The following is a 22,434-nucleotide window of genomic DNA, read 5'->3' on the forward strand; positions in this document are numbered from 1 at the left end:
TAGGTAAAAGCTCAAAATAGCAAGTTGTTTCATGTTAATCGGAAGTTTGAACAAAGCCAGAGAATTATTTTTCTCTTTCTTGCAACGCATGATAATAATTCAGTACCATTTTTAGTCTCTGTAAATTGAGTTAAATTGTTATGTTCTTTTCAGCCTAGCTTTACTGTCTGCTGCAGTGTAGAAGACAGGAACCTTGCTGTAAAATCCAAGTCTAGGTCATTATAAACTACATAAAGCTGTGGTTTAACAAAGTCAGTCATTAGTGTCTGTCTGTCTGTATGCTGTTGATTTTTTTGCTGCTACATCAGTGGGAGGATGCATTTACTGGTCCGAAATCGTGAACAGGTTCCCCAAACTGATCTGTGATGGAGTGGTTCCTAGGAGATGAAAAGCCACACATCTCTCTCATAACAATATAAAGTCAAGGAATTCATAAATGGTGCGAATCGAGTTTTTCTTACGTTCGAAGCTGACCTGAATTAGTTAATACTTTTTCTTTTCTTTAGATTTTTTTGGTGTAAAATCTACAAATCACAGACTTCCTAATTCAAATAAAACAACAAGCTTCAGCATAAATTAGGGGATGTTTTAGAACTCCCCTAATCCTAAGCACAGATCTTCATATGCTTTTCAGAATGCCTACAATTAAACGCCAATTGGTAGTGATGTCCTGCAAAACGTCGTCTTTCGCTGGACGACGAGGCAGTGAAACCTGTGTGCCATCAGTCTCTGGCGGTTTGTTGAGAAGTAGCAATATTTAGAAAATAATATACACATACAGATTTAAGAAATGGACAACAGTTCTCTGTAGATGTTTATTCTACTTACAGTAACAAAAACCTGTGAAGTCCCGTATTTTAATGTACAGTGATATATTTTGCCATATAAAATACAATTTACAGAAATTTCTATCAAGGAAACCTAAACAAACACACTTACTCTTTGCATACTTTTATGTATGTCTTTAAATTAGAAACATCTCATTAAGAAAAAAATCTTACACCATAGTAGATGTTTGCATTTAATACCACCTCTCTGCATTTTAACATTTTGTCTACAGGTTCAGAATACAGACGATCGTTTCAACCAGCAAATCCTTGATGTAGAAGGACTTCAAAGATGCACCAATACGAACTGTAAAATCTGTAGGGAGATACATGGCATACACGCTACTTGTCACGTAGTCTTCAAGCTGCAAATGTTTATAGGAATGTAATTTTACATTTCCAAAACTATTTTATAAAAATATCAAAATATTTACCCAACTGTTCATTTACACGGTCAAATAAATTAGCGGGGTTTATTTCATACTTTTAGAATTACGTACTTGAAGAATTCATGAGAAGTAGCAATGCAACGTATTTCACAGTGGCAAACTTCCCTCTCGAACGACAACACGAAGTACCGCCACTCTTCTCTTCCAGCTGAACGCAGTTACACCTTTTTCAGCGGACAGTTTTATATACACTACCAGCCTAAGTAGGGTCTAACAAAAAAACAGTGACATTTTTTTTTCAGGAGCGAAACACTTTTAGAATGAAAAGTACAATAAAACGGGGACGTTTCTTAAGTCTATGGCAAAATTCTGCAAAACCAAAACCAAACCAAAAAAATGCTCCACTAAATCAGTTCAATCGAAGTAACAGATTTAATGGCCTGTTTAACCAACTGAGTCTTCTCTCCTTTGGTATCCCAATTCGTTTGTAGTCTTAGCTTTTTTCAAATAAATGTCTGATGTTTTTCTAAGTTTTGCTGGTTATAAAGGTGCTACTCTTGTATGTTCTTTAATTACAGATTTGTAAAAATGCGACATTTAAAACCCCTCAGCCTCATGAAAAAAACTAAGTACGACTTGCTTCTTCGCTGTACGCTTAACAGATGGATTCCAAAACACAAAAAAACCTGTATATAAAAAGGAAGATAGTGCACTTTAAGCTTACAACATTCCGTTTTCAAATCCTCCGTCAGTCACAAGTAATTATTAACACTGGTCTTCTGCAGCCTTTTCCTAAATACACACGACCCTTCTGTTGTAAAATAAACAAGACGGCAACATTGGACTCCTTTTTTTAAAGCGTGTGCTGTAGGAACAACTTTGACACCAAAATATCACGTAAATGAGATGTAAAGGTATGGCTCCTAAGGTCTGGATTAAATTCTCTTATAAAATTACAATTCAAGTTACTGGAAAACATAACTTTATAATCTTAAAAAGCAATATGCTCTTCTTAGACTTTTTCCATTTCTGTACTGTAAATGGAAATTTTAAGATAAAGATGCAAGTAGAAAAACAAAATTTCAGTACAGGTAACGCTGTGAATCTTTATAAGAAAAACATTATGCACAAAATGCAGCAAGTGAAAGTCCAGTCTGTTCTTGCCGTTTATCTATTCGAGTATTTTCATTCACAGTTGTTCAAAAATTGCTAATTTGTCAGTACATTTTGTAAGGCTAGTTTTACAACAGCATTTTTGTGAAGGTGAGAATATACAGTATATACAGAAGATGCTGACTCAGTCCTTGCTGTGTTGGAAAAGTACACTATTTGTGGGAAATACAGTATCAGTCATATTTCTATGACTGATTAGCGGAAGATGAAGCTTCCGTTTCTGTTGGTTTCTGAGTTTCCTTCGGTGTTTCTAGCTTCATCTCTTTACCAATTTCCCTACTCTTACTCCGATCTTTGCGATCTTTTCCTCTTTCTCTTTCACGATCTCGATCTCTGTCGCGATCCCTTTCTTTTTCCCTGCTTCGATCCCGGTCCCTGTCTTTCTCTCTGTCGCGATCTCTGTCTCTGCTTCTCGATCGCTCTCTGTCACGTCTTCGGTAGGATTCTCTCTCTCTAGTTCTTGCTCTCTCTCGGTCTCTGTTTCTTTCCCATTCTTTAGCCCGCTCCGAATCCTTCTCTCTCTCTTTGTTTTGGTTTCTGTCTCTATTTTTATCCCACTCCTTGTCTCTGTGTCTCTCCCAGTCCCTGTCTCTATTCCAGTTTCTGCCGCGGTCTCTTTCCCAAGGCCTGCCATGTTCTCGATCCCTTCGTCTTTCCTCAAAGGGCCTACCCTGTCGATTATCTGCTTGCTGAGGCTCTGGCTGATCTGAAACCTTGTCCTTATTTCCTCCCTCATATCTCTCTCTCTGTCTCCCTTCAAATGCCTGGCCTCTAAATTCAGGATTTTTGCCTTCTCGGAAGTCAGATGCTGACCACTGTCCTTCCGACTCAGATCCTTGTCCAGAAATATTGGAAAGAGATGCAGATGGTCCAGCTTCCTCCCACATCTCTTTTCTGTGGGGCGGTGGATGGCTTGGAAGGTCCAGGAGTGGTCTTGGGCTTGGCTTCATACCTTGTGGTGACTGACCTTGGAAATGAAATCTAGAAGGTTCATTTTCTTCTGGAAACAGTGCAGGTGTGGCTCCTCTTGGTCCTCCAAACTGAAGTGGTGCTGGACCTCTCTGGTTGGCAAATCTGGGTGGTGGACTCCCTCTCCGTTCTTCAAATGGCTGTGGCAAAAGTCCTCTTGGACCAGGTATATGATTTGGAGCCGGACCTCGCTGCCCTTCAAACTGATTTGGGTGAGGCCCTCTTGGTCCCCCAAAATGACTCGGGGCTGGGCCTCTTGGCCCTCCAAATTGAGGGCCTCCTCTCTGTCCTTTAAACTGAGCTGGCGGGGGTCGTCTTTGACCGCCAAAAGGAAAAGGCGAAGGTCCTCTGTTTCCCATAAACTGAGGTGGATCTGGTCCTTCGAACTGTCCTGGAGGCCTAATCATTTCATTATACTGGGAATCTGAGAATTCCCTTTGTTCCATGTGAGGTTCCCTACGATCTTCAAACTGAGAGGGTGACATTCCTCTTGGAACACCATGATAAGAAGGGGCAGGGCCCCTATTATCACCAAAAAGAGATGGAGGTCCATGCTGTGTAGAAAATAAGGAAGGAATGGGACCCTTTTGACCTCCAAATCTTCCAGATGGAGGTCCTCTTTGCCCATCGTTATTTGGAGAACCATGCTCTTCAGAGAACTGTGGCGCCGGTCCTCTAAAATTAGGTCCATGAGGTCCTCCAGGTGCATTGAGCATCAGTGGCGGTGGAGGCCCTCCTTTCTGCCCAGATAAAGAAAAGGGAGGTCCAGCTCGGTTTTCTTCAAAGTGCTGTGGGGAAGGTCCGCCCTCACTCTGAACTGATGGAGATTCAGTTTGTTCTACAAATTGATGAGACTGAGGATTTCTTTGTTCATCATATTGCACTGATGAAAGACCCCTCTCCGGTTCAAAGTGACCAGCTGCCTTTTCCTGAGAAGTAAACATTGTATTTGAAAAAGAATCCCTTCCCATTACTTCCTTTGACTCGTTTGACCATGATACTTTGTGCATATCTTGCAAAGGCTGACTGTCGTTGGGTGTGGAGAAATTAGGCTGAAAAGATGTACTTGGAGGTGTTGGAAGCAGCACTTTACGTAAAGGTTTGGATGTAGAAGGTTCTCCAGAAGCTGTTTGACTCATGTTTTCCAAATTAACTTGAACAGTGTTTTCAAATTTGCTATTAGATGCCTCCTTCTGGGACACCGTAGAAGCCTTTTCACTTGAAACCCAGTTATCACCACTAAAACCAGGCTGAGCAGCAGCAATTAAGGTTTTGTCGTCCTTACCAAGTGAAGTCTGCAAAGCATTTGGAAAACTTGCTGGAGCAATTTCTCTTGTGGGTATCTCATTCTGTACCACCTGTGGCTTTAATCGAGAATCAGCGTTGTCATTAGTCTCTGTCGCCATCCTTCTAGCTTGTCGAGGATCTCTGTTCTGCCTTGGGTCACAGCCCTGGTTCAAAACTTGTGCTTGCTGATTTAAAGATGAAGGTAAATCTACTTTTTGTGTAGCTTGCTGGTCCTGATGGAATAATTCAGTCTTTATTAGGGAAGATTTTGGTGGTGGTGACATTAAAGCATCAGACACTGAAAAATGAGCCATTGAAACACCAACAGCTGCTCTTTGTTGCCTGAGGGCTTCTTCTTGTTCCTCTAGTTGTCTCTTCTGTTCTTCTATTTGTTTGTTTAATTCTTCCAACATTTTTTGCTGTTCTACCAAGGATGAGGATGCAGATAAATCAGGCACATATGAAGCAGATGTTTCCGAAGAATTGCTTTTAGTGTCTGTGTACATTTTGTTAGGTAAATCATCAACGGTAACTTTTGCTTCTTCCAAGATAGTTTCATCTTCTGGATCGTAGGCCTCATCCTCTAGTTCTGCTGTATTGGATGGCTTTTCCACATTAAATCGTTTTTCACTTTCACCAGTTTGCATTTCAAAAGCTTTCTCCGGACCATACTCTTCTTCAGGATCATACGGTCTGTCGTCCTCCTCCTCTTCTATAGCTCTGTCTTTTGACATCTGCCCAAACTGCTGCACGATGGGATCTAACAAAGGAACCGCTGACATTCCTCCCTCAGCAGCAGCTTGACCTTCCTGATTTGATGACTGGACAGTTTCAGAATCCTTAGCAAGAGGCTCAAAAGTTTTCTTTTTTCCAAAAAGCGTCTGCAGGATGTGCTCGAGAGGTGTGGCGGTTTTTGAGGATGAAGAATGCGTAGCAGTAACGCTCGCAGAAGCAGCAGTTGAAATCGGTGGTGTTACGGTAGTTGTGGTTCCACTTTTAATTGAGGACAGTATTTTTAATACGGAAGGTGTAACTGCCGAGGTGTCTGGAATGGGAAGCGGGGGTGGAGGCGGAGGAGATCCGGGTGGTGTTGTACTTACAGCTGAATCTCCTGAATAAAGCGTGTATTTTGGAGTTTTCTTCTCTTGCGAAGTGGCTAGCGGCCCTTTAGAGAGCAGCGATGTTTCCGTTTCCTCATGTGCTTGAATTCTGCTTCGCTTTTCCTCTATTTTTTCTGTTTCCATGCCGGTGGCAACACGTTTCCCTTTCTGACAGATAACCAGTCCGAGGATTAAATTTGGCCGAGATGACTCAAGACCTGAAAGGGAGCACAAAGGTTGTATATGTAAAAAACTAATTTTTAATTATGCTTTCAGTAAAAACTTACTATTTTATATAGTGGCAGCTACAAAAGATAACAGATAACGTAAATATAACTCTAAATTCCATTAGATGACCTATTGGCAATTTTCATTAGTCCATAAGCATATATATTTGTATATAGTTGTAAAGAAATGTTTTAATTCCTTCCTTGATATCTTTAATAAAAGATGGCAGCAACAGGTATGATTATTAAAACGCGTCTCTGCAAATGTCGAAAACCAAAGAAAGTTTTTATATTTTTCGTATTGTTACATCGTTGTTGTTGTTGATCAACCACCCCTACCTCTCCCCCCCGAAAACTCCTATATTTACTTTTAAAGAGTTTGCAAATATACACAGAGATATTGAAAAGTGAGAAAACCCGGGCTAAACTTCATAACTATATTTGGTATAATCTGTGCTAAAGAACTGCATTGACATTTACACCAGCCTGTAAATATTTTGTCTATCTCTAAGTTAAATAAATACCAGTAATCGCTAAAAAGATAACCTCAAACAAACTCTGTTTGGAAACAGCATTAAAGCTTGTAACCCAGCTCCCTGTTTGTTTGGGTTTTTTCCAGGTAGACATTATTTTAAAGCCTGACAGAAGCAGGGAAACCGGTAAGGAACACAGCAAAGAGGGAAAGGAGAGCTAAGCAGACTCAAGTTTAGCATGTGGGAGACAGGGAGGCTGCAGGAGAAGGGCTCGCTGGGTTTGAAGCCGGTTTGCAGAGGGGAAGGCGACTTTAAACCCTCTGTTGCAGGATTCAGTTTGATGCCGGAGGCCTTTCTAGAAGTAAAAACCATTGTGAGCGGAATTACTCCTTTGTGAAAGCTTCAGACTTGAATCCTTGGAGAAGTATATCCAAAAATGGCGGGGAAGTTTCTGATAAAGAGGACGAACGCAGAGGTCGGTACGTCTGTTCCATGTTATTGTATTTCTTCCTTTTACGTGCCCAGTTCCCACTGGCACTTGTGGAAGATAAACATCTCCAGAAGGAAGGGCAGGGAATAAATCCTTTAACATACAGTTGGTGGCAAATGCAAAAAGTCTGTATAAAGAGAGGCTTTTTTAACTTCTGGATTTAATGACTTTTAAAAGGCCCTCCTTTGAGGAGCACTGTCTTTCCCCATATGTGCCCTTAGTTATTATTTGCATCCAGCTAGGAAGCAGTAATACAGAAACACAAACCAATCTGTAAAGTAACAGATAATAGTCACCGTGGTTAAACGGTAAGGCGAGGACTCTGACTACATTGTTCCTTCTATTCATGATCCCATAAGTAAGAGTTTTGTATATAAAATGTTCCTTGTTCTTATTAAACTAAACCAACTGCTCATTAAGGAACAACTTTTAATTATCTAATTATTAGCACTGAAAACTTTTTCATACCAACAAAAACCCTCGCAGCCCACAGTTGCAGATATATTTCATTAGCAAACCACATTCACAGATACGTTACTTTGCTGAAACAACTGAATTCGAATTTTTAAGGGGACTCTTAAATTTATGACCTAATGAGAAAATTACATCAGCTGTTTTCCTAAATTTATGTCATGTTTAATGAACTTCACCTTTTCTAAGTTCTTTGGTTGCTAACTTCACACTGAGACATCAGTAAGAGAGTTTAGGATATTTTTAGGTTAAACGTGAAGTTCTGTCAGTGAGAAGTTACCATCGCTCTTACCGCTTAAGCTAAATTCGGTTAGCACCTACTTAAGCACAAGACAAAAACTCGGCTGAACGGATGCCACGGGAAAGCCCAAGCAGCCGAACCAATTAAGTCAAGAGTTCTTCTTCCATGAAAGCCTACACTGCAGGAATTATTTGCCATTTGCTAAATAACACACCAAAACCATAGCTGCTTTATGTTTTAAACTCACTGTTTCTCTTCAATACTTGCTATCTATTTCATTAAGCAGTAACTTTTGTTCACAGAATGTCCCCCTAAATCACCGACGCGTCTAGTTCTTACGCTCAAATCTTATCCCATATAAACCTTATCTTCCAAATAACAAACTACAGATAATAGACAAAGACAGTAATTTTTCCAATAAAATAAGTTAACTTCAAAGTTTTATGAAATCTCTTGACAATTGGGGGAAAAAACCCTCCTCTAAAAAGTCTGTGTTCTTCTGACTGCAAGTGGTAGTAGTACAGTGAAACTGTTTTAATCACTTAATGAAGAAAACAGCCAAGTCTGGTGACTCCCTAGAAATAGTCTTTTTAAAAGACCAGACAAAATCATAACGAAACTTTGAGACCAATGTAAAATATTTGCTTGAGATTCCCTATCAGGAATGGCTCTCGTTATAATTATGTTGAGAAACAAGAATAATTAAATTTGAGTGAAAGTTTTTGGAAAGCACTTATTCTGTAGAATGCATTCTAGATCCAAAACAGAATTTATATTATTGCACAGCGGTCAAGTTTTACATAGTTCTGTGGTTAAGAGGGTATTGGACGTGCTGTTGTAAATAAGCTTTTACTTTTCACTTTGTAGTACATATTATTTCCAATTTGTACATCTAAAATTCACTGCCAAAAAGTTTTTTTCCTCCAGGTAGAAGATTTCTGTGTTAGTAAGTGTTGCCAATTTTCACCACCTTCTTTCATACTTAGAAAAAAATTATTAAAATTATAAGTACATGAAGAAAATTAACCGGCTATGTCACCCGAACAAAGATTTGCTAATAATTCAGTACATGCACAAATTTGCCCCTTCAGAGGGACGGGGGTGCTGAGATGTACCATGAAAGTAGGCAGGACAGGAACTAAACAAATAATCATTCTCAGGGAATCTAAGATTATTCAAAAAGGGCCACATAAATCCTTGACTTATCCAAATACTCATTTGCACTCGCAGCCTACAAGCAATTCTAGCAGTTGCGTTCACAACAATTTACTACCTTAAATGAAACAATATTAATATATAAGATCAAGGCACAGTTCCAAAGAAAGACAGCTGAGAAAAAACCATTCAGGATAGACTCATTAGTTAGAAATGGTTCACTCGGTGTGAACGTGCTTTGTATTTTTTCTTTATCAGTATATGAATAACGACTCCCCACTTGGTCGGTGTTGACCAGTGCAGAGTACCTCACAAACTGGGCTTCACCCAAACGCTCCCAGGAGGCGTTTGCTGCTCTTCTGTGGCTAATGTTTGGGTTATCTGCTTTTACGCAGAGACTTGTGATTTATGCAATTAGTCGCAATGAATCTCAAACACTGAATAATTGCAATAAACACGTTTCAAAAATCCATCAGACAGGATAGCTAATAAACAGCAATTAGTGAAAAATCAGTTTTGAATCCCTGTAAGAAACAGAGGTCAAGTCACTAATTAAACAGGGCAAAATTTTAATACACGTTCAAGACAATAAATTCAGGTAGTAAGTTAATGACATTAGTTATAATTTAAGCTGGTTAGAGTTTAGTCATCATAGAATAAATCCATTACAATTTTACATTTTGATACTGTAATCTTACACAAGTATTAGAAGTTATGCCTAACCTGGCTTCTACATTCACTCAGTTCAAAGTGATCAAATACTAAATGCTTCTTTTGCATGGAAACATACAGCTAGACCAGCATTTCAATGGGCACTCCCACCCTATTCCAATATCCATAAATAGGGAAAGGGCCTCATTTTAGGTAATAACGAAAATGCTGGCTGCAGTCTCCAACTATTGCTCAACGACTGTCTTTCACAAGCAAGCATTTTAAAAGTGCTGCAAGCTGTGTTGGCAGAGTTAGTAGCTTTCAGTGCTAAATTATTCATAAAAAAGTTATTATCCTATTACGTATTTGAAGTCCACATGCTGGTTTTACTGAGTTACATCCTGTAACTAAAGCCATTAAACCAGGATATACTAAATATTAGTACTGGATGAATATTTGGTTTTCTTACCCTTAAATAAATTTTTTCATTAAATCAGTTTTACCATATTTAGGCATATAATGGCCACATCTTTCCCTATCATCATCAGCTGGTAAGAAGTTACCTGTACTGATAAAGATATATGCCTAATTTCTGTACATCAATGAGAAAACCACGGGAATGGACTAAGCATACCCATGGTGTACATTTTTAAACTGCAGAGACCAGCACAAGATATTCTTTAAATTTCATCAATACCATTTAAATATTTGTCCCAATTAATCATGAGAGCAGCTGACCACGATCATCAAATTTGTGCACCCTGAATTCAGGGGTACGGATCGCTTCCAGCATGGCAACACTGCTGCGCATTGAGGTAGGCTTGCTGAATGGAACTGGCTGGCATAGAAAATAAGGTTCGTAATGCCACGTTCTTCTATTACTGCTACTTTTCATAATGATACCTGCTGAGATTAAGACACCTAATTCCATTAATTACAGTACAGTTAAAATTTTGTTCATTTGTTGCAATTTTTAAGAGCATTCTAAACAGCATGAGATTTCATGCCTTCAGACTTTTAAGAAAAAACACACTTCCTATTGTACACTACCAAAAGAGATATATCAACATTTGTGGAACCCTTTGCTGATATATGGCTGTCTTATTAAAATTCATTTATTTTAACTATGTAAGATACTTGTTAGGTTCCCAATGTTGCCACTAAATCCCTCAATAAATCACTTTCTATTGGTAACAAGTCTGATTATACTATCTTATACAAAGTGCTTTGAGATCTACAGATGAAAGTGCTGAATGACATGAAGTGTGTACGTGAAGCAACAAGTAAACGCACATACAGTAAACCAGAGCAAAAAGACAATGCAGAGGAGCCCATTGATACACAGAATCTGCTAATAAATGCCGGAGAGGAATTAAGTATAAATATGGATAACCTTCCATTTTCCTCTGTTTTTAAATCACCCACGTCAAAGTTTTTTGTAGATCTTCTAGGTACTAGCGCAGTTCAGAAGTCCTCAGTTGTGTTCCAAATCCAGTCCATCAGAAAACAGGAGAAATTCATAATCCATATGTGCCTGATGGAACTGGTTGATACAGCTGGAATATCTTCTAACTAGGATTTCTGGAGTGGCAGGGGTTTATTGTCCTCTCCCTCCTCCCCCCTCCAGTCACATTTATCAAATCATCTTAAGCTATCTAAAGCATAATGCTTTTTCAGTCCTTGCTAAACTCTGTGTGAAGGTACACGATTAAATTTAAGGACACAATGACCACTTTCCGTAAAATATTTTTATTGATTGTGAAAGAAAGAAAAAGCGGTAAATTCCATCAGACGTCATTAAAAAGTACGGATTACATGTCTTTTATGCTGTGGTTTTAATACATACACAAAAACAGAAAACCAGCTTACCTGCTTTTTTTGCCCCCCCATACTGGGTCTGGTTTTAAAATATGAACACAACTTAGCACAACTATGAGGTAAAGGCTGCTACAGAAGTTTCCAAGAAGTGTGAATTGATGGCAGAAGTCTAAGAGGGTCTTCTATGAAGCCGTTAAATCATATGGCCTCTCTGCCTTTGGAACCTTGTTTCTATTGCTGTCCTTTAACCCACTTTGCCTACAAATATGTATTTCAATTTGAAAACCTGACTCATAAAATTTGCCTCCGTGAACAACACCTGCAAACGGTACCTGTATTTCTCCAGTTTTGAAAAACTTTTGCACTTGAAACTCAGCAAAACGAGGCTGACATTACAAATTTCTATACTAATACTTAGTCGAGTTTGTCTACATTTGCCAAACTCCAATCTAAGAGTTTCATTTGAAATGAAACCTGTAATGCAAAAGGAAATGTAAAAAGGAAAGCTGGTGTTTCCACAGGACTGCAAGCAGGCAACGACTGGGTGAGTGCCTCCCTACAGCAGGTTGTTTACTGGCCCAGAAAAGGACTGCAGACATTTACAGCTGATTCAATGGCCAATCCCATTCTTGTGTTACTGTCCAGAAAAGAGGGTATTTCTCTTGTTCTGGCTGGAAAAAACAGTCCGTGAGTTAAGACTCTTTGCCTACGTCCCTGTGCCAAAAGTGTTCTGCGTTTAGTGTTTTCACTTCTTGGCTATGAACTGGGAATAACAGGTTTTGCCTACCTTTCAAGAATTCAGCAAGTTAAAGATTATGAGGTGCCAAGATTCAACAGTTATAGCTATATTGCTATACTGTAGATAGCAATAATCCTACCTTTTTAGCTATAGCCTAAAAACAACGACCTAGACTGTGCACTGTTCAAGCACGGATAAGACAGACTTGGGAGTGTATGAGAAAAACCTTGTCTGAGGGTGCAGAGCAAGTGCCCTTTGCAGTCTCATGGAGGAAGGGAGAGCATTTAACTAACGATGTATCATTTGTTGCTGTTGTTGAAGTCATATGCCATTAAAACATGAAAACCTGTCCCAGACACTGTTGCTCCTGCATATAAGCTCTGAGGATGCTTTATTGAGTTTAGTCCTAAACTTGTATTTGAGGAGTAGAGGACAGTCAGCTTCTCAGAAAGGTCAGCTCCTTGCATGTTTGCTGCTTCATACCTACCGTTTCAGATTTTGCAAACCATTGCTATGACAGTGAAGCACTACCTTCATTGTAAAGTGTAGTTCTTCAGCTTCTCAATCTGTTATTTTATATAAAACTCCAGATACTTATTTGGAAACTAAGCATATGCACCTCCTCCCTCCTCAGATGAAGACGACTTCAAATTTTGTAATACAAGGGTGTTTCGTGGCTGAATTCATTCTCAGTCCTTCTGTCACCATGTTCAACGCACAAACATGGAGCAAACTCAAGCCAAACATTACTACTGGTAATTTTATCTAAAAATAGAAGATTATGATATAACCTGCCTATACCAACTACTGTCTACCACCTACTAACCCTAAGGAACATGGTTCCCTTTCCCCCTCAACAAACCAATTTTCAGCACTCAGTGATTTGGCTAGAGTTTGCTCCAGCTAGAACAAAACATTTCAAACACCTTGTGCACCATATTGCACGTACAGCATAATACTTTGCATGAGACAATGACAATGTAGTGAAACCACGATAAATATTACCTTTGTCTTCATAGATTTCTTGACTCCTCTGTGGGCTAAGATTCCTGCTTGATTTAAGTGATGGTGAACAGCTTGTAAGGGCCTAGGTTTTGTGGATTTGTGGGCTGCTGAAGATAGGATGGGGTTTTTTTGTTGGGTTTTGGGTTTTTTTCAATATAGTGGTTGTTCCACATACTTGATCTTACAAGTAAACTCATCCTCCTAACAGCATATAAGCATCTTGTTGGAAAGGCTGTGTAAATTTCAGACAATTTTATCTTAAATAGAGCTGGATTTCCAATTTTTCCCTATTTACATACTTTAAAATTGGGTTTATATTAAAAAAAATTTAATAATGCTTACATTAAACATTCAACAACAACTTGCCTCAGATTGACTTGTGTTTTGTGATTTTACCTAGCATTTAACCTCCCCTGTTTTGTGCTTACCTGGTCCCTCAAAGGGCAAGAGTTTGGAAGGAATTGGGTCCTTAGAACTCAGGGGGATCAGGTAGAGATCCTTGACATGTCTGTTGTTATTAGCTACAACACCAAAACGACCACGACTGCTAAAATAGGAGTAGAGAGAGATATAGGCAACTTCTTCTTCTTCTGTTGCGGGATGGAAACGAATCAAACACAATTCCTGTAATACAAAAGCAAAGTGGAAAAATTCAACCTGTAACATAATAGCAAATAAAATGGTGAAGGGCAAATTCCAGGGGTAAAAATAACTTGTGCATGTATCACACCAACTATGGTTTCAAGGCAATACTCTAGCTTTAAGAGAGTACTGTTGTTCAGTTTGTAACATTTAAACAGAATCAGGCTTGTCATTTTCAGAAATACAAATTGTGTCTCTTACATCAAACTAAACATCTTGAGGCTCAAATTAATACGAAAGAAATGGAAAATTCTTAGTTTCATGATTATATCTGCATTCTGTGCATCATTTTTTCACTTCTAAAGTGTTTTTAATAGTAAAATCTATTACCTACGTTAAATAAGTTCCTTTGCTTTAAAATTTGATTTTCAGTCTTCAATACTGAATAAATAGATTATTTATGTTCAGTCATTAAAAATGAATAAATAGTATGAAGATTGAACTACTACGCAGGAGAGAGAGATCAAGAGGATCTGCAGCTCAATAAACATGTTTCTTCAATAAATCAAAAATTGCAAAGGAATAAGTGGTGTCGGTAGTTTTCCAGGTGTGATCTATGTCACTATTTGCTGTTTACTAATTTATATTATAATAAGTTGTCATTTTATATTGCTGTATTTTTCTTCTGGGTTTTACAAAGGATTGTAAGTGAGTACCTTAGAAAGCGAAGATTTGAGTTTGCCAACATAATCCCAGACTGTCTTCGGTGAGATCCTCCCACCAATATGAATTGTATCTGGTAAATCCTAAACAAGAAGTATTACATGGCAGTATGAGAAAAACCAAGAGAGACTCATGTTTACAAGCAGTGCAGGTTGCCCCATCCCAGCAGCCTAGGGGATAATGCACTATTATATTTGAGCAAACTTTCATACGTACTTTTCGAATTTCAGACAGGCTATTTCTAAATTTCACGGTGTTTAATTATGGCATGTTACCAAAAGGTTAACAGTAGACATGGAACAGAAAAAGCATTCCCAAACAAGGATAGCAGCAAAATAACTATAGTTCTGTATGCCCATTATTGGCTTTTTTTTTTTAATAGAGAAGCTGCTATTTGAAATTCAGATTTTCTCCACACTTTCAGTTTCTCAGGAAATGCTGCACTCGTGACGACAAGTGACATGAATTCTAGTGAGCTTCCTCTCGTGAGGACACCGAAACCCATTTCAGCAAAAGCAATACCAAAAAGAACCACCAACCCTACTAACACATTGGTGTTTTAAACTTCCGAAGTCACGTAAAATGCACTTCAGAGAAAGAAAGAAAAGCTTATTTGTTTTAGCGCAAACCTTTATACTGTCTCATTATTTGAATGTACACCCTCCCAGAACAATATCATCCAGCTGATTTTATTTGAAAATTAGTAAAAAGGATGATATTTTTCATAAACAGCCAAACAAAATTTTGTAATAAATCACATTGGTGACCCATCTGTTCAAGAACAGAACAAGACATCTACTTTAAAATACTGGCTCTAAAACTTCTTTTCAAAAAATGAAGCTGAAATAAAGGTATGATTCCATGTTAGATCTGAACATATGTATAAATATGTTTAAAGACATGAGAATTCTTCACAAATTTGTGAGGAATTTTTAAAAGGCGCTTTTTTTAATTGAGCTACTTTTCCTGTTGCTAAAGGAATGCCATTTACCACTGCTACATTTCCAATATAACTATATATAACTATATATATAACTATATAACTATGTGTGTATATATATATATATATATATATACATACTGACCCCAGCCTTTCTAGCAACAGGAACTGCAGTACAGATTTATTCTAAAGACATAAACATGTCAGTGCTAACCTCGCTAAGATAATCAAAACACCCGGAGACAGGATAAGCTTTAGTGACAAATTTGGCCACACTTTGCATGTTAATAAATCCTTTCCAAATGGTGTTGAGACGAGAGAGAAAGAGGGAAGTATCGCTGTCTTGAGGTGAGCGTGGCTCTGCAACACTGCAAAACAAATCCAAAACAGAAAGGTTATAGAATACAAATGAGAATGGGCCCTTCTTTTATTCTTTTCCTCCCTCCTCCTATTGATCAAATATTTTATTTTAAACAAATAACAGAATTTTTACTAAACGCTTTGTTAATGTTTTCCACTAACTTGGTATTACTGAAAAAAGCAAGGAGTAACAGAAAATAAACTCACAGCTGCAGACAGGCAAAAAGATGCCAAAAGATACGACTTTTATAAAATTAGGTTAGCACTATAACTGTTGTGATCCTGACTCTATAACAAATTAATCTGAATTACCTATTTCCCACTGAGTCAACCATATGCATCTGAAAGATATTCTCAAGCAAAAGAATTTGCTATGAACAAAAATCTTTTAACTGCCGTTTCGTAAGGATATACTTTGCAATATTTAATTTTACTATTGTAGAGAAATCTACTTCCTTTCAAGCTGATCAATTGCTTAATTTTCATTCATATTCATAAATTCAGATATAACAGTATTTTAATATAGGATGAAAATCTGGAAATGCCTCTAAACCACCTCTCACATGTACTCGCTTTCTCTATATTAATGTACGTGCAGGCTTCTAAGTCTGCATAACGCCTTCAAGTTTCATTTATCTGCTGAAACACATTGTAGAATCTTTGCTGCCAACATACACTGACGCTCGGAAAATTTTGCCAACTAGAGAAGGTAAATGAGGAGATGGTAAATTAAAAATCTGAATTAGGCTACCTGAACTGTAAAGTTGAACATGCCTTTTGACTGGGGGGAGGGGAATGGGACACGGGACGTTGAACAGAACCACGTTAAAGATTCGGTAGCGTAGCTTACTATTAAGTATACGCACTTGATATTGGGTGACTGATGAACTGCTAAGTATCTTGGATCTGGTGAGGATGATGGTTTTGTTAATATCGATTTGGGGACAGTCATAACTGGTTTTGAAGTTTCCTGTTTTGTTTCCCCTGTTGAAACTTTGTCAGATGCAGGTCCAGAACGCAGGGCTGGTGCCGCGATACCAGAGGAACTGCTCATTGCTGTCCTAGGGTCTCTGCCAGAAACTGTTACGGTCGTGACAACTCCGCCAGCACAAGAGGCAGGAAAAGCAGAAGCCTCTTCAGGTACGGAAGAATCTGCATTGTTATGGCCCTGGGTTGTAGGAACGTAAGTTCTTTCTACGCTTGACTGAGAAACTGTTTCTGCTACCGGTCCAACTTCAGTTTCCATTGCATCCTCAGAGACGGCCTCTTTGGCAGGCTCTGCCGCTGGGGCTGGTGCAGAACTTTCATACTTCGGCTGAACTTCTGGTTTTGATTTCGACTCCACCTTTTTAACAGGAGCCACTGACTTCATCTTCTTAGGTGGTACTTCATCTTCAGATGCTGAAATCTGACCTATAAAATTATTTTAAAAGCTTTTGATTACTATTTAACAATGAAATAGTTTGGAGAAAAACAAATAAACAAACAACACTCAACGTAACAACTCTTTTACTTTGCACGTAGATACCTGTACAGATTTTGCAGTTCAGGTCAAAAAGATGGGCTCGATGTTGACTTGTTGTATCCTTCAACATACTGCTAAAAACATCTAGAGAAGGAGCACTGTTTAAATTTGGTGCAGTTCGGGCTGACTCTTGCTGCTCCTAAAAGTGAATAAATACAAAAAATATTCCAGTCGATGACTGATTTCAACCATAAAAAAATACTTTGGAAACCATTAATTAACTTCAGTTCTTTAAAAAAAAAAAGATTAAAGGCCTTAGTTAAAGCATATCATATCAGATAGAGTTCTCCAATAGTATTTGTCCTCATTTCATTCCACCATGTTCTGAAGTTGATAGCTAATATTCAGAAATAAAAGATTTCTCTGTAAATTGACAGCAAGGGCTGAAAATTACACAGCATTTTAGAAGTGCATGCAAAATATGTCCATCATTTGATTGTCGCACTCCTTCAAACTAAAAGGAAAAATGCTCATAGCACACCTACTAGGTGATAATATCCTTACGGTTCATCGAAACAATCTGCACTTCTGATGAAAAATTTGAGGCCCCAGTTACCATTTATCTCCCTCGATGCCTTCGTGCTGAAGCAATAGCCAATACTTACATCAGAATCGGACACTGGCGGAGAATCTTCCATATTTACAACTTGCACATGTTCCCGTTTTACAGATGTTTTCTTGATTTCATGAGATTTGCTTCTTGACTCTATCATCTGAAAGAAACAAAACGGTTTTGGTAAAAAGTCCACATTTATAATTTTATTCTGTACTTTGTTATCATTTGGCCGGTGGTAGAGAAAAACTATATTGAAACTGAACATTACTAGTATTTCATTAGGAAGAAAATGGTGCATTAACATAACATGGGTGGTAAGGGGTGGCAAACTCACTCTTAATTCGTATCTAAGGACACAGGGGAAAATTATGTTACTTACTGCTTTAGCTGGTTTCTCTTTCCATACAGACAGTTCTTTAGATAAAAGTTCTTCTGGTTTCATTCTCACTAGTTTTGACAGTGAGATTTCCTCACGAAGGACACGATGAAAAAGTCCCTGAAAACGTAAGAGACTCTGTTTTGTTGCCATGCTGACGAGAACCTGCTGGGGTAACTAACAAGATTTGCAGTCCTGAACAGGCAAAACCTGTTCCAGTTTCTTAATTCTCTATTAAAAATACTGGCTACTTATAAGCCAATTTGGAAAGGTGCAGCAAGCAGAAAATAAGGATGGAACAAACACAAAGTACGAATTTTCCTCATTATCAATACCTATCAATATTTACTGAATAGGAATGTCAGAAGTTGAGCAGCCACACTCCTGTTTCATGTATGCTGTAGAAATTAAAAGAGACAAGTTTCAAGTGTTCTCTAGTGGATATTTTCATCTGCACCAGCATCCATTTTTTTCTTTTAAAGCATAAATATGATCATGTACATGGGCAGTATCCAAAACATACTACAGACTGTCACAAGAGGAGAAATTAATGAAGTCTGTATTTAAGAAAGCCATTCTGTAAATAAATATTTCACACCAAATGCCCAAACTTAATAAATACACATGACCAACTAAAGTAGGCTTTGAATTCCTACTGGATACATTTTTTTTTTTTTTAAAGATTTGAATGGCTTTATAATAATGTTTTATAGTATAATTCATAAGTCTCTATCTTGAAACTCTTAATGTTGAGGGTAGAGTTTGACATATCATTAAAAACCAAAAGTATATTTCAGTACACGTTTACTGTTTAAGGAAATTCCAAACCTGGTTTTTGGGGTCCTTGAGATTGAACATGATGCTACGGTATTTACTCTTGTATCTGTTGTCCGTAACTTGAAACAAGTTAAACATCTCCTTTTCAATATTGAGTGCTACTTTCCCTACTTCACTCTCTGTCATGACCAGATCATCGCTATCGTTGACTCTGTTAAAAACAAAAAAGGGTATGTGCATTTATGTTAGGCATGAATCTTCAGGCAGCATTCACAAAACTCACTGTGCCGAGGAAGGAGTTAACCTGGGCCCCTCCTCACCCAGCGAGGGCTCAAGACTCCTGTAAAAGACATCTCAAAGCCAAAGTCTATCTCAGGACCTTGAACTGTGAACTACGGCGACCTTTCACTACTGGCCGCAGAAGACGGCCTTTGTGAACCGACGTCAGCCCTTACAACTGCTCCTCTGCACGGCACTGAAGTCAGGAGCTTTTCTGCCGTGAACGACACAGGGAGCCCAAGCACCCGAGTTTTAGTCCTAGATTTTCCACTGTGAACAGCGTTTCCATTTCAGAGACGACACCAGAGCGCGGTGGTCTGTAATAGGTATTGATGGCTGCCATTAGCTTTAATAATCGTTGTGGGACAATTTGCTTTTGCTTGTTTCGTTGGTTTTTGGTTTTGGTTTTTTTTTTTTTTCTTTCTTTCCTAAGTGATACAGTTGTCTACTGACCAGGGTTTGTTGTTGTTGATTTTTATGCTGGGAGGGGGGAAAACCTCTACTTCAGTAAGCCTTTAACCTTTTGCTACGGTATTTCCTATACTGTGTTCCCTCCAACCTCTACATCACCAAACACTGCCATCACCAGATTTTAAAACTTCAGAGCACCTGCATTATAAAAGCTTCTATGCTGTAATTTAATTCTTCAACTGTAATTGCCTCAATATAAATGGAAGTGAGGTTTCTTTTTTTTTTTAAAGGCTTTTTCACATGCACATTTATATCAGGATTTAAAGGTTTTTTTAATATAAACCTGAAATGACAATTATACTTGTAGTCATTTGTAGTATAAATTCAATCCCTCAGTATCCCTTATCAAGAAGTAAACAAAACTCTGCAGGCTACACATGTACATTTAGTTGTAGCTTCCTATATAAAATAAGTGGTTTGAATTCGCACCTCTTCCATAAAATTTCTTTTAGGGACCGTCGAATATTTTGTCGAATCTGAGAGTTGGGCTGTGACTGCATAGGGCTAGCTGATGCTTTTGCTTGACTGCTTCCAGATGCGGTAGAAATGGAAGACAGCGAAGGCTTTTTGAGGCCTCCGCCCAAACTGGAAGATGTAGCTGGTTTTTTGGACACTGATGAACCATGAGAGAGAGATGAATGTTTTGAAGGAACACTGCCTGATGAAGGAATACTGCCTGATGAAGGCCAAGGTTTCTTGGGAATTACAACTTTGAAACTCCCAGCAGGTTTAAGTGGTTGCTTAGTTAGTGCTGTGTTAGAGAAGGATGGGGACTTCTTTGAAGGCAGATTTTTAGGGAGAGAAGACGTCTGTTTCTCCATTATAGATGCAACAGCCTTCTTCGATGCCGATGTAGGCTCTGCTCTATCTTCATGCTTTTTCTCTTCCCTTTGAGCTGTTAAAAGAAAGAAGAAAAGACAATATTAAAGGCTTAACTTTACAACTTCCTATTCATGAAGATCGGTTACCAATCTGTAAGAAAAGTCTGTGAAATGACATCTCCAGAGAATAACGATCAAGTAAGCAATTTAAGCTATTTACTTCCACTAGCCTTTTTAAAAAAACCATGCAGAGGTTGACATAATTTTTTTGAAGAAATATGTCTGTGATCCTTCGGAGAGCACTTTGTCTCAGAGGCCAACTGAAGAGTTTAAGAGTTCCACTTTGGCTCTAAAGGTTGAGAATTTTATTTACAATCTAAGCAAGAAAACTGATTAAAAAAAGGCACCACCTTCAAAGATTCCTGAGTGGGATAGGCTTCAAAAACACCCCAAACTTTCACACATTTAAAAGAAAAAAAAAAAAAAAAAGCAGCAATACAACCCACATCTTACATTTAAACAGAAAAATTCTCATAGCACCTTACAGAACCTGTTTATTACAGAGGTTGACCTGATGATAGAGTCCGTGAATTTGAAACTGCGTTATTACCTGAAGTTTAGTATTATTGAAGTTTAATAAACCCTTTTGCCCAGACTTTCTATTTTAAAGAGCAAGCAAAGATAGACGTAGCGCAGAAGTTGCTTAAAAAATTTAAACGCATACTCAATCTACTTGGTTGCTAGCATTAATGTCATACTGATAACATTGCCATAAACTATTATTAGATCTTCCTATTCAGTTCCTAGCCAAGTTCTAGATTTATAGAATAATTAAACATTAATATTGCTGTGCAGGCTGTGGCTATCTAATTCCCACCGTTTGCAAACTATTCCATTCACACTATTCAAATTTTCCATTTAAACATTTTTTTCTAATGTTAATAGAATAATTGATACACGTCATATACAAGAAAATTTACAACGTATAAGTAAAGGCTCCAGATTTTACCCACGTCGAAGTTATACTTGCATGGGACTTTAAAAGCAAGCATTTGTTTAAATTGCATTTCATCTGTCCACCTTCTGGCACCGACAGGAACAATTCAACACAGCAAAAAAAGCCAAAACCAAAAAACCACACAGCCCCCCCAAAACACACATCATTTACAAGACATTAAAGTGACAGTGGGCTAACGCTAGTCCTGACGGCTCACACAAGGAAGGGCTCTGATGGAAACTAGAAAAAAAAACTCCTGAAAAACAATTGTTTCAGTTAGAAAAGCCCAGTTTTCTCCCTAAAAAGCCTTTTTTCTCACAAATCTGTAGATAACCACTGAATAGTTACCAAGTTAACTTTGAATCTGATGTTTTATAGCTCGTGAGGGTTTGTAGATGAATTAGCCCAGAAGCCCTAGCTGCAAAATACAGGACACTTCCTGGGAAAGATCCAGGAATTTAACTTTTGATAACTTTACCAAGGACCAAGCGGTCCCTCTTCTCCTTCCAGATCTGCTATAACAAGAGCAGAAGTTACTAGGAGGGTCTAAATCGTCCAGTCTTTCTCTCTGTTCCGAGAGGGACTTGAAGGGGACGAAGCACCGCCGTGAAGTCTGGTTCAAGAAACGCCACAAATCAGCCCAAGCTTTCGAAGGAAACACCCCTCAAATGGGGGCTCTGGAACGCTTCCGAGACGTACCGCGGTACGGGAGGAAACGGCCTGCAACCTTTCTCCAGACTTAAAGTTCAGGTACCCCCGCACGGCCGCCCACGCTTCCAGCGGGAAGAGGCTTCTACCCTGCTTTCTTTAAATGGGCTCTTACTGGGGGCAGTTTCACACAACCACAGAAACCGGTGGTTCAGATGAACTAAGAAACGAAACTGTCCTTGAACTTTTGTAAGGCTAAGTATAAGGGTGCGTGCTGAACTTCTGCTGGAGAAGCCAGAAGATCCAGAAACACTGTATGTTTATCCTTATTTTTTTTTTCCTAGAAGCATTTTACAAGTAGACA

The 22,434-nt window shown here is 38.4% G+C and overlaps 1 protein-coding gene across 4 annotated transcripts in view; it reads right to left on the reverse strand.

Annotated features, from left to right (window-relative positions):
- Positions 1-782: 782 nt before the first annotated feature.
- Positions 783-22,434, reverse strand: part of DIDO1 (death inducer-obliterator 1) — a 56,562-nt gene continuing 34,910 nt past the window's right edge. For all 4 annotated transcript variants that reach the window (XM_087749844.1, XM_087749845.1, XM_087749847.1 and 1 more), the window contains 10 exons: positions 20,034-20,499; positions 18,906-19,065; positions 18,081-18,197; positions 17,751-17,858; positions 17,149-17,284; positions 16,487-17,033; positions 15,475-15,628; positions 14,314-14,403; positions 13,444-13,639; positions 783-5,963 (listed from right to left, as the gene is read on the reverse strand). In XM_087749844.1, coding sequence (XP_087605970.1) covers positions 2,575-5,963; positions 13,444-13,639; positions 14,314-14,403; positions 15,475-15,628; positions 16,487-17,033; positions 17,149-17,284; positions 17,751-17,858; positions 18,081-18,197; positions 18,906-19,065; positions 20,034-20,499 — 5,363 coding nt within the window. In that variant the 3' untranslated portion in view covers positions 783-2,574. The remainder of the gene's footprint in view (positions 5,964-13,443; positions 13,640-14,313; positions 14,404-15,474; positions 15,629-16,486; positions 17,034-17,148; positions 17,285-17,750; positions 17,859-18,080; positions 18,198-18,905; positions 19,066-20,033; positions 20,500-22,434) is intronic.

Source organism: Nipponia nippon, unplaced genomic scaffold, assembly GCF_047370975.1.
Source record: "Nipponia nippon isolate SJK-2023a ecotype South Korea unplaced genomic scaffold, ASM4737097v1 scaffold_13, whole genome shotgun sequence".
Taxonomy (NCBI): Eukaryota; Metazoa; Chordata; class Aves; order Pelecaniformes; family Threskiornithidae; genus Nipponia; species Nipponia nippon.